Here is a 12,067-nt window from a genome sequence, read left to right as displayed (position 1 = left end):
AGTGAAAGTGACTTATGAATGTCCCCCCATCGTCATGGGAACCATATCTTATCAGTTGCACTACAAACACACCTATCCAGCACCTTCGATATTGATAAGTCTGGAAATCATCGAAACTCGTCGCCCGAAAGGGTTCAGTTCTAGCGGTGTGACGAGTTGTAACGGTTGACTTCCTCCATTAAAAAAATGTGATAACTTTCCACCATCTTACGCTTAAAATTCCACTCAAAATATGCATCGTAAGATCATATCTTTACTGCTCTGCTTCGCCGCAATCGGCATTCAGCTGGCATCCTCGCAAAGTAAGTTATCACAATCTGGGCCCGAGATGAGTCATTAACAGTCAACGTTTGCTGCTTCCGACAGGTTTGTCCAAGTGTTTCTTCCAGAAGACGTGCATCGAATGTCTGGACACGGACTACGCGTGCGCCTGGTGCACCGATGAGGTAGGTCTAACTTGCCAAGTTGCGTAATAAGGTCAGAGGATAAATTCTTGTGAAGCTAAATGAGCCAATGACTTATCGCGTTTGGCATGGTGAAAGTTGATAAGAAACGCAACGTATGGCGGATGATAACGTGCAATCAGCTATGGGGGACATCGATTAGAGTTCAAGCGTGGTCCCAGGCGTCTGGGTGGACTGAAATGAGCCGGTTTGTTTGTAAACAAGCCAAGGAAAAGCAAACATGGCAAGGAACTGATAACGGGGCGTTCTTGGGTAGGAATTCGTCATGCTGCTGGAAATATGTGTTATTTGGAGTTGATTAAACTATGTATAAAACTGTTACGATGAAATATTATTAATCGAAGTAAATTTCTCAATATTGATAGATTCATATTGTTTCAACAGTCATTTAAAATAAAAATGTTGCAAGTTTGTTTCAAAATGGTCGTAAAATCATGTAATGAATTAATTTTTTAAACATCATGAACCTTCTTCCAGTCCTACGGCATGTACAAATCACGCTGCATGACGCTGGACGACCTGCGCGCCAACAACTGCAGCGAAAGCGGCATCGAGACGAACTTTAACTTCAGCAAGCTCGACATCGTCCAGAACGATCCTCCGCGGGATTTTGACCGGGAGCGGCTAGAGGCGGTCCAGATAAGCCCGCAGCGGATCAAGATGAAGCTAGGAAAGTGTGAGTTTGACTGGATGATGTTGGAAATGGTACAATTTTTAACGGCTTGAGTATTTTAGTAGAACCGCACAGCTTCAAGTTCACTTACAGACCGGCCAAGCACTATCCGCTGGATCTGTACTACTTGATGGATTTGACGTGGTCCATGAAGGACGACAGGGACACGTTGGTTAATATGGGGGATCAACTGGCGAAAGCGTTGGCAAACTTGACCGAGAACTACCGGCTGGGGTTCGGCAGCTTTATCGATAAGCCGATCATGCCGTTTATGCAGACGGAAGCTCACCGTCAGGCGAATCCATGCATATCTGAGAGGGAGGTTTGCGAACCAACTTATGGTTTCCGACATCGACTGCAAATCACCAAGAATACGGACAAGTTCATTGAAAAGCTCAAGACAAGTAACGTGTCGGCCAATTTGGACAACCTGGAGGGCGGTTTGGATGCGTTGATGCAAGTGTTGGTGTGTGGAGATCGCATTGGCTGGGGTGAGAACACCAGGAAGATTGTGATCTTGGCGACTAACGGTTATCTGCATATGGCTGGAGACGGTCTTCTGGCGGGGATCACCGAGAGGAACGACAAGCAGTGCCATCTGTCACAAGAAGGGGAGTACACGGGGACGTTACAGTATGACTATCCGTCTTTGGAGGAGATCTACCGGGTGCTGGTCAAGTCCAAAACGGCGGTGATATTCGCCGTAACAGATGAACTGCAGGATTACTACCGTTCGCTGAACGACCTAATGTCGGAGTTTACCAGCGTCGGTGCTCTGCAGGATGATTCTTCGAACATTCTCCAGCTCGTAAACACGGGCTACAGAGATTTTGTTAGAAAGGTAGAGTTCACAGACAACTCCCCAAGCTACCTCGAAATATCGTACAAAACGGACTGTGGTGGGATGTACACCAAGCCACAGCTGACCTCAAAGTGTGACAACATTGAGATTGGCAAGGAGTACGAGTTCTTCGTTGAAGTTCGCTTGATCAACTATCCGCCCGAGTCGGTGTCTAACCTTACGGTGAAAATCGAAGAAACGCTGATCAGCAACGAAGGCGTGGAGCTGGAGGTCGATCTTCGCCAGGCTTGCCAGTGTGAGCTGCAGAACGAACCGGTAACGGGAAGCGATCTCTGCACTCGAAATGGTGACTACAGCTGTGGAATGTGCGCCTGCAAGCATGGATGGTGAGTTGATCGGACTTGATCTTATCGTTTATGCGAGTTCAAACTCTTTTTGTTTAAGGATCGGCAAGACATGCGACTGCAACCTGCAGCAGTTTGAGAGCAGCGTCGACCTGCTGAACCAGTGTCGTGGTGAGAGCGAGTTCGACGAACTCGGGCCGGTTTGTTCCGACCGGGGCGAGTGCTTCTGCGGACAGTGTCTGTGCAATCCGGGTTTCGAAGGACAACACTGCGAGTGTTCGGAGTGTACACCGTAAGTTAGGTGACGATTTACCTAGCAAAACTTCAACTCTTTAATTTTCGTAGGATCTTCGGACTGATCTGCAGCAACCATGGAGATTGTGACTGTGGTGCTTGTCAGTGTCATGACGGATGGTCCGGAGAGGAGTGCGACTGCTCTACGGATCAGGGAACCTGTAAGGTACCCCAAAAAGAAGAGCTATGTTCGGGTCGTGGAGAATGCGTCTGTGGCAAGTGTACCTGCAGCGAGTCTTACTTTGGACCGTACTGTGAAGCAACAGCCGGAGCGGAGTCGGAGCTGTGTTCGTACTATGATGACTGTGTCCGCTGTGCGATTCATCAAAAGCTGGGAGAGCAGTGTGATAATCTGGAAGCTGAGTGCAAAACCAAACTAGGGTTTTACAGTTCAGAGTTCTTCGATACATTAGATGGTATGAATCGCAAATAATGATAGCATTAATTTACAAAAAAAAACTTTTTTCCACAGACACCCTAAACTGCACTGCACGCATCACCCACAAGGAGGTAACCTGCGATTTCAAGTACACATACGCGCTCGAAGATCACCAAACAATCCTACGAATCCTCAACACAGACTGCTCCAAGCTTAACATCCGAGCAGCAGGACTCATCATCGGAGCGCTAACGCTTCTGCTCGGGTTGATCGTAATCGCGCTATTCAAGATCAAGCTGATGATCGACGAGCACCGCATGTACAGACAGTTTGAGCGTGAGCAGCAGGACCAGACGGCGTACGAGATGCAGAGTCCGCTGTACAAATCGCCCATTACTAGCTTTACGGTGCCCGAGGAGATGGCCGATAGTGAGTTGAAGTAGCGCCTTGCGGTAGGCAATCGTTCAAGCTACAGTGGGACTGTGATTTGAACGGTTATTTCAACTAGAATACAGACATTTCGTTGATAAGGAAATCATCAAAACATAACGTTAAGATAACCCAAGAAATAAACATTGTGCCTCGCAGTGATTCACACCATGCCATGTGTAACGATGTATTTGTTGGTTTTTTGTTGCTTCTCTCTTTCTAGAAAGAAACATGATTCCCCTTTTCTCTCTCAATTCTATGCTTCGTCTACACATCAACACGGTCAACGATGCTACAATCTGAAGTCACCCCACCACAACGAAAGTTGTGTTGAGAATTATGCTCAAAATAAAGAAGGCGATAGGGAGTTCAGCAATTTTGCCGCAACTTCTTGCCACTTGTTTCTATGGTGTTTATTACGTCGTATCATTTCATATATATGTTTGTTAAAAAATAGTTTTTTTTAAATTGAAGGTTTTGTTTAAATTTCTGTTAAAAAACTAACTAAGGCCATGTTATTTGTTATTTGTTATTTGTTATTTGTTATTTGTTATTTGTTATTTGTTATTTGTTATTTGTTATTTGTTATTTGTTATTTGTTATTTGTTATTTGTTATTTGTTATTTGTTATTTGTTATTTGTTATTTGTTATTTGTTATTTGTTATTTGTTATTTGTTATTTGTTATTTGTTATTTGTTATTTGTTATTTGTTATTTGTTATTTGTTATTTGTTATTTGTTATTTGTTATTTGTTATTTGTTATTTGTTATTTGTTATTTGTTATTTGTTATTTGTTATTTGTTATTTGTTATTTGTTATTTGTTATTTGTTATTTGTTATTTGTTATTTGTTATTTGTTATTTGTTATTTGTTATTTGTTATTTGTTATTTGTTATTTGTTATTTGTTATTTGTTATTTGTTATTTGTTATTTGTTATTTGTTATTTGTTATTTGTTATTTGTTATTTGTTATTTGTTATTTGTTATTTGTTATTTGTTATTTGTTATTTGTTATTTGTTATTTGTTATTTGTTATTTGTTATTTGTTATTTGTTATTTGTTATTTGTTATTTGTTATTTGTTATTTGTTATTTGTTATTTGTTATTTGTTATTTGTTATTTGTTATTTGTTATTTGTTATTTGTTATTTGTTATTTGTTATTTGTTATTTGTTATTTGTTATTTGTTATTTGTTATTTGTTATTTGTTATTTGTTATTTGTTATTTGTTATTTGTTATTTGTTATTTGTTATTTGTTATTTGTTATTTGTTATTTGTTATTTGTTATTTGTTATTTGTTATTTGTTATTTGTTATTTGTTATTTGTTATTTGTTATTTGTTATTTGTTATTTGTTATTTGTTATTTGTTATTTGTTATTTGTTATTTGTTATTTGTTATTTGTTATTTGTTATTTGTTATTTGTTATTTGTTATTTGTTATTTGTTATTTGTTATTTGTTATTTGTTATTTGTTATTTGTTATTTGTTATTTGTTATTTGTTATTTGTTATTTGTTATTTGTTATTTGTTATTTGTTATTTGTTATTTGTTATTTGTTATTTGTTATTTGTTATTTGTTATTTGTTATTTGTTATTTGTTATTTGTTATTTGTTATTTGTTATTTGTTATTTGTTATTTGTTATTTGTTATTTGTTATTTGTTATTTGTTATTTGTTATTTGTTATTTGTTATTTGTTATTTGTTATTTGTTATTTGTTATTTGTTATTTGTTATTTGTTATTTGTTATTTGTTATTTGTTATTTGTTATTTGTTATTTGTTATTTGTTATTTGTTATTTGTTATTTGTTATTTGTTATTTGTTATTTGTTATTTGTTATTTGTTATTTGTTATTTGTTATTTGTTATTTGTTATTTGTTATTTGTTATTTGTTATTTGTTATTTGTTATTTGTTATTTGTTATTTGTTATTTGTTATTTGTTATTTGTTATTTGTTATTTGTTATTTGTTATTTGTTATTTGTTATTTGTTATTTGTTATTTGTTATTTGTTATTTGTTATTTGTTATTTGTTATTTGTTATTTGTTATTTGTTATTTGTTATTTGTTATTTGTTATTTGTTATTTGTTATTTGTTATTTGTTATTTGTTATTTGTTATTTGTTATTTGTTATTTGTTATTTGTTATTTGTTATTTGTTATTTGTTATTTGTTATTTGTTATTTGTTATTTGTTATTTGTTATTTGTTATTTGTTATTTGTTATTTGTTATTTGTTATTTGTTATTTGTTATTTGTTATTTGTTATTTGTTATTTGTTATTTGTTATTTGTTATTTGTTATTTGTTATTTGTTATTTGTTGAAACTTTTGGTTATCTGTTTGAAAATTTTAGGTTGAAGCATAACTGTAATGATGCATTTTGAATTCGGTCCAGGTACTTGTTGCTGCTTTTTGTATTTCCTTAATTCAAGGATATATATAACATGTTGCTTTTTAAATTAACATACAAGGATTTAAATTATAAATAAAGAGCACCGCTTTATATTTTCACCAAAAGTTCTATTTTCCCATGCCGTCATCTCCACACCACCATGACCGGTCTCTGCCGGTCTTCTGGAAGTCCCAGAGGCTCAATGAACAGTTGGTTGTTCTCTCAGTTCCGTCCATCCATCCATGGCCAGTTCTCTCTTGTCGTTCGCGGTGATCGGTCGCATCTTCTGCGCGGGACTTCCCTATCATTCGCCGATAGTGGTTGGGTGCGATCACCCTCCCTCATCCCTTGAATTGCTGGAAGTGAGTCAGTCTTTTCGGCAATCAGCTCTTTAAAACTTCCTCTGATTCTGGTTCTGGCACTGAGCAACGAGAGCTTCCGTACTTGAGTGGAGAGAGTTTGTACGAACGGCGAGAATCAATTTCGTGCATAACTTTACAGTTGTTTTGCTGCTCTGCTTGGCGGTGCTGGATATGTTGGGCTGATTTGGAAGTGAAATTACGTTTTGATTTCGTGTTGGGTGCTTCAATTGCATGAATTAAGTGATCAGGATGAAGTTGCTAGCATCGATTGCCGTTTTGGTGTCACTGTTTGGTGAGTATTTTCTAGCAAAACTATTATAAAACGCATCTTGCATAAGAGTCACAACAAAAGCCCAAAGTCATTCTCAAACCTGTCCAGGAGAGAAATTCGAAGAAAAGCTCTCCTCAATCTCCGGAGAGTCGATAACCTCTAACCTTGGCAATGAAGTTGCGGCCAGGAGAGTGAATGAGTTTTAGCCGGTGTCTGCGTGGAGAAGAGAAACGAATCAGACACCAAAATATAGACAACGTGGTCTATCCTCTGGCCGGCACTCTATACTATCGTGAAACAGGTTGACGTGTCCGGAGCCCATTCATACGAGATTTGCATGTTTCGGATGTATCAGCTGATTTCGATGCGCTTATCGCGAGCATCGATCGTTCGATGTTGCCACGAGAGGCATTTCACTGAACATTGCATGATAGAAGCTAATTTGTGATTTATTGTTTTCTGTTTTATTTTCAGAATACTGCCACGTAGCGCCAGGTAAGAATCAGTTAAAATTTACACAATTTTCCATGTAAAATAAATCCACACTTCCAGTGTAGCCCGATTGTTGAGTCAAGCAGACCGAAACATTCGAAAACCCCTCTAGCGAAAAAAGAGAATTCTTCTTACCGTTGAAGTATTGCTAGTCGTTAATATTTTGCACCTTTTCATATCGTTAAGCGCTGCCGCGATATTGGTCAGTCCCGGTGAGAGTCGCGTAAATATAAATATAACGGTTTCGCTCTCATCGCGCGTATCCAGACTGATCCTGGAATGTTTGCGCTCCAGCTGTGAATTTGAATGGTTTCGCCATTCGCTTTCATGTGCTGTCATGGCGCTTTTTCATGGCACTCGTACGTTTTTTTAGTCTAGACTTTTTCTTCAAAAATAATATTGCACATCAACATCAATTCTCAGTTACAAAGTAAAAAAAAAAGTTTTTCTAACAATTATTATTGACTTTATTAATTTTATAATTACCATTCCAACATTTTTCCAGCATTCGGCGATGCCTTCCAGCTGGGCACGGAGCAAACGTACAGCTACTTGAACGAGGTTCGTTCGGGAAGCGCCCAGAATGCCTCCCTCACGGTCGGGTACACCGTGCGGGCCAAAGTGCGCCTGGCCACGGTTTGGGGTGACGACGAGCACAAGCTGCTGCGTATAATGGTTTGATTAGTTCAATGAAGACTTTAGACAAAATACAGATTTGACAAATTCGTTACAGATTGAGGATCCCACGCTGTACACGACACCTGGTGATGTAAAGCGGATTACTTCGCTATCGAGCTCTAGCGAGGCACCGTTCTACGTGTACTGGAACCTGGGTTACGTGAAAAAGATTTATCTGAAGGACAAGGAGAACGACGCGTCGCTGACCAACTTCCGGAAGGGAGTTGCAGCGCTGTTCCAGTACCAGATCTTGGACGGGCAGTACGTCGAGGAGGATCCCTCGGGCAAGTGCGATGTTCAGTACACGTCACACTCGACGACTCGTTACCATAAGGCGAAGAACAACTGCGAGATCAGTGGGGATCGTTTTGAACGGACTGAGTATCCACTAAGAAGCTTGAAAAGGCAGGCTCGTAGCACGGACTTTACCGTCAGTACGGAGGGAACGCTGGAGAAGGTTGTAGCGCAGGATTATTTGAAGTACTTGGTGAATGCTTACGACAACTTGGGTGCGTTTGTGGAGTCGATCACACGGCTAGAGATCGAAGAACGTAACGGCAAGGTTGCAACACTGGAAGGCAAGACCGTTGAGGAAGCCGTGAAGACGTTAGACGTTAAGCCGTCTGGACTGCTGTCGGAGGATTACGAAGTTAAGGTCGAAGTAGATAGCCTTGTTAAGATGATCAAGGATGTCAAGAAGAGCCTCACGAACGAACGCATCGGAAAGCACGAGTCGTCGTCCGCTTTGCTCCAACTGATTCAAGCTGGACGCAGAACGAAAACTGAAGACTTTGCGCGCATTCTAAAAGCCAAAACTATGAAGGAACAACAAGGCCAGCTGTTGGACCTTCTGGGTGCGATTCAAACCGAAGAATCTCACGAGGCTGCGAAAAGTTTGCTGATTTACGACGACGATGAAGCACTCTATCTCGCAGAGCGATACCTGCAAGCGCTTGCCGTTGGAGCTCGCCCGAAGAAGGCCGTTATTGAAGATCTGTTTGCAACCGCTGAAAAACAGCCCAAAAATGATAAATTCTACGACACACTTGTACAAACAGTAGCATCTCTTGCTCATCGCTACGCGAAGCTGCCTGGCAATTCGTTCGATACAGAGTTGGTAGATAAGGTTAAGGACTTTTTGCTTCAACAGCTGGAGCAATGTAAAAAGGATGAGTGCAAGCAGAAGTTCATACGAGGACTGCACAATCTGAAATCGCCCAAAACGCTGGACACGCTGACGAAGCTAGCCCTGGAAGGTTCGGCAAAGATCAGCGTAGCCGCGATGAAGGCCCTCCGATCGTTTTCCGTGTTTTTGTGGAACGATGACTTCAAAGCGATCTTCGAGGACATTTTCTTCCAGGTATCGAAGAAGTACGATTCCAGCGCACGTGCGTTGGCGTTGGACATTCTTCTGGATCTCAAACCGGACTTGGACGAGCTAACTCATCTCATTCAGCACCTGAAGTCCTCAGACAAAGTGTACGAAGTGAAGCAATACCTGCTGCAGAAGTTACGAATGCTGGCGGACCGCTGTCCGGACTTTGCCGATATGCTGCGAAAGGTCATCCTGCGGGATTCCAAGCTGAACAACTACCACGTGCTCGGTGCACGGGGATTGTCCACTGCCCTCACCAGAACCTACTCCACGGTTCCGTCGTTCAACGCATCGCTGGAATCACTCCAGGAAATGAGCGGAGGAGTGCTGAAGCGAGGAGTCGTCGATCTTGCGCTTGAGGTTGGAGAAGAGAAGTTCAGCATGTTCACGCTGGGGCTGTTCGCCGGTGGAATGTCCTCCTTCGTCAGCAGTGGAGATGACGAGGAGAATGAAGACGATTCTGACGCCATTGCCGGGATGGAACTGACGCTTCAGGGCTCGGTGCTACGACCTCTGGTGTTTTTCGACGGTAAGGGTGAACTCATGGGACACGTTTGGAGTGGAACCGCTTCGCAACCGACTCCAGCTTATCAGGCTACCACCCTGCTGCAGGACAACGAGGAACGGTACGCTCTTCAAAACGGTGCTACTTTGAAGTTGAGCACGTTGGGCGCCATTTCGATCGACTTGAACGGGCAGGTTACGATGAGCCTTTGGGGACGGAATGCACAGTCTAAGGTGGAACAAAAGTAAGTTTCATCTGTAAAGAATATCTTCAAGGTCTCCAAATAACTATCGCACTCTTTATTCCAGCACCGGAATCGCCCTCCAAGGAAGCCTGCTCCTCCAAACCTCCTTCGTTAAGCTTTCCGTTGAGTTCGACGTCAACCAAGAACCCCAACTTCACCTCTCGTCCGATCTGGACTTTTCCTCGGACACCTCGCTCTGCATGAAGCTGATGCAGTCGGACAGTGTGCTTAACAAGCGTACCGTCAAAACGGTATCTATTCCGGGCTCCAAGTTTCGCAAGGTCCAAACGACAAGCAGTTCGCGCAAGATCGCGGGCCTGACACATGCGCTCAACCAAAAGAACAACGACATGTGCAGCAAGATCGCGAAGAGCTGATCGGAGGTGAGTGGTGGGAGAAGGAAGCGGGACGAGAAGCAGCCGGAGGAGAGCTGGTCCAGGGCGACCGAAGCTACCATATTGCTCCCAAAAATTACTGTTTAGAAATGAAGTAAAATGTGTATTGGAGAATTTAAAGACTTCCATGAAAAATAAATAAACTGAAATGACAAATTGTGGTAAGGAGAGAACTGGTGCGTTTGAGCTGTACAGTTGGTATGTGATTAGGTTGATTTGCAAATAAAACTGGGATAAGTTATGGAAATGCTTGTATTTGACTTTATATTTGTAGATAAAATCCATTATATCCTATATACATAATATGTAAAAGATTAGATTGACCCAAAATTGTTCAAGAGGTTTTATGGCTAAAAGTTTTGTCTGTTAAGGCTAGTATGCTGATCGGAAGGAAAGGGGTCAAGAAACATCTTTACGAACAGCAGAACAAAGGAGAGAGAGCGATTTCTTGGGGCTTTTCTTCACCCTCTCTGACTTGCTTGCGCTGCCGCTGCTGCCCATTTGACTTTTTTCTTGACCGATTTCTTCCGAAGTGCGTATACCGCTTTAATTACGAACGTAACAAAACCAAAAATTACAGTGCTTTTAAAAGTGAATAGATTATTTGTGACTATATTTTTTAAGCTATGGCTAATTTACTGGAATAGGCATATTTTCCACAATTTTTGGTTGGCTCACTTGTTTCATTTCAAAACCGCATATCTCGATGCTAAATCTTTCAAAACGACGAAGAATTATGAATTTTTCATTTTATTTTTAATTGAAATTTTTGGAGCCAGACTAGGACCACTCTGATGGCCAAATAGAAAAAGAAAGTTTAATATTTGGTTAAGGAACTAACGTTAACCAAATTCGGGTCAATATGAAAGATTGAGTTTTAATATTCATAACTAATTGCAGTTTAATTGAAATCTAATAAAAACGTATTTTTAGCGTAATTGTCAGAAAACAGTCCAGATACGTTCACCCGAAGCCTCGATTAGAAGCCGTCATTTTAGAATTAAAATGAAATGATGATTCGATTATTTTTCTGAGGACTTCGGCCAAGATAAAAACATTTCAACATTGGCCCATTTACAATGTTTTGCTTAATTTTTTGAAAAAAAAAATTGCCTAAGAATGCTTTTAACTTGCAAACGATAAACTTTATCATAAAATGTGTGAGGTCATTTTCGATTGCAAATATGATTTTAAATCTAAAAATTAATATTTAAATTATTTCGGATATTTTTTCCTAAAATTCAATTTTTTTGTACCATATTTGGTTTTTTAGTCTCCTTAAACATATAAAAATACGGAAATTTAAAAAAAATGTGAATTTAAGTTTGAGTGATTAAAAGTCATACAAAAAAATTGGGAATTATTATTTTTCGTGTGCCATAACATAAAACTTTGCCGGAGGATGGTGCCGATCAGAAAAATAACTCTTCTCGTGTTGACCAGCTCGCAAAATTGGGTCCTAAAATGAAGCTTAGATTGCTGATAGTATAGTTAACAGCGATAAAGCTTATTTTTCTGAGTACCATGACCCTTTGTTCGACCACAAAGAGTTTAAAATTGATTTTTAAATCAATTTTGAAAAATTGCCCTCGCGGTCCTTCTTGACAGAAAAGCTCCTACTTGACAGCTCGTTCCAAGGGAACCATAGTTGATCCATCGAAAAAATGTTGTTTTGTCAATTTTTTTTGCATTAAAATAAAAAAAAGTTATCAGAAATGGTTTTTAATCGTGTTTTTTATCGTTGTACATAAAAATTGACATAGGGTGTTTGGAAAAACAAATGATGCAAAGTGCCTTCTTTTGACATAAAGATTGCATAGACCGATGCATAGACATTGTTTTAATATAAAAAATACTATTAAAAGTCGAGTTGCAAATACGTAGACAGGTAATTACTCATAGAGCTTTAGGTTTAATTATGACCACTTGAGCTGGGAGTTTCCACCATTTTCGTGAGCTTGGAAAT

General features: G+C 39.8%; 2 protein-coding genes across 2 annotated transcripts; both read left to right on the top strand.

Annotated features, from left to right (window-relative positions):
* Positions 1–115: 115 nt before the first annotated feature.
* LOC6035248 (integrin beta-nu) lies at positions 116–3,575 on the top strand. Its single transcript, XM_038256385.1, has 7 exons — positions 116–302; positions 367–446; positions 942–1,140; positions 1,200–2,325; positions 2,384–2,575; positions 2,629–2,993; positions 3,050–3,575. Exons 1-7 carry the CDS (start codon positions 233–235, stop codon positions 3,397–3,399), a joined length of 2,382 nt encoding a protein of 793 aa, XP_038112313.1. The 5' UTR covers positions 116–232; the 3' UTR covers positions 3,400–3,575.
* Positions 3,576–6,039: 2,464 nt separating this feature from the next.
* LOC6035247 (microsomal triglyceride transfer protein large subunit) lies at positions 6,040–10,348 on the top strand. Its single transcript, XM_001845420.2, has 5 exons — positions 6,040–6,433; positions 6,887–6,907; positions 7,410–7,579; positions 7,638–9,706; positions 9,771–10,348. The coding sequence occupies exons 1-5, from the start codon at positions 6,391–6,393 to the stop codon at positions 10,081–10,083; spliced, it is 2,616 nt and encodes an 871-aa protein (XP_001845472.2). The 5' UTR covers positions 6,040–6,390; the 3' UTR covers positions 10,084–10,348.
* Positions 10,349–12,067: the final 1,719 nt, after the last annotated feature.

The sequence above is a fragment of the Culex quinquefasciatus genome, chromosome 2 (genome assembly GCF_015732765.1).
Source record: "Culex quinquefasciatus strain JHB chromosome 2, VPISU_Cqui_1.0_pri_paternal, whole genome shotgun sequence".
Lineage (NCBI taxonomy): Eukaryota > Metazoa > Arthropoda > Insecta > Diptera > Culicidae > Culex > Culex quinquefasciatus.
This window is presented reverse-complemented; position numbering and strand designations above follow the sequence as displayed.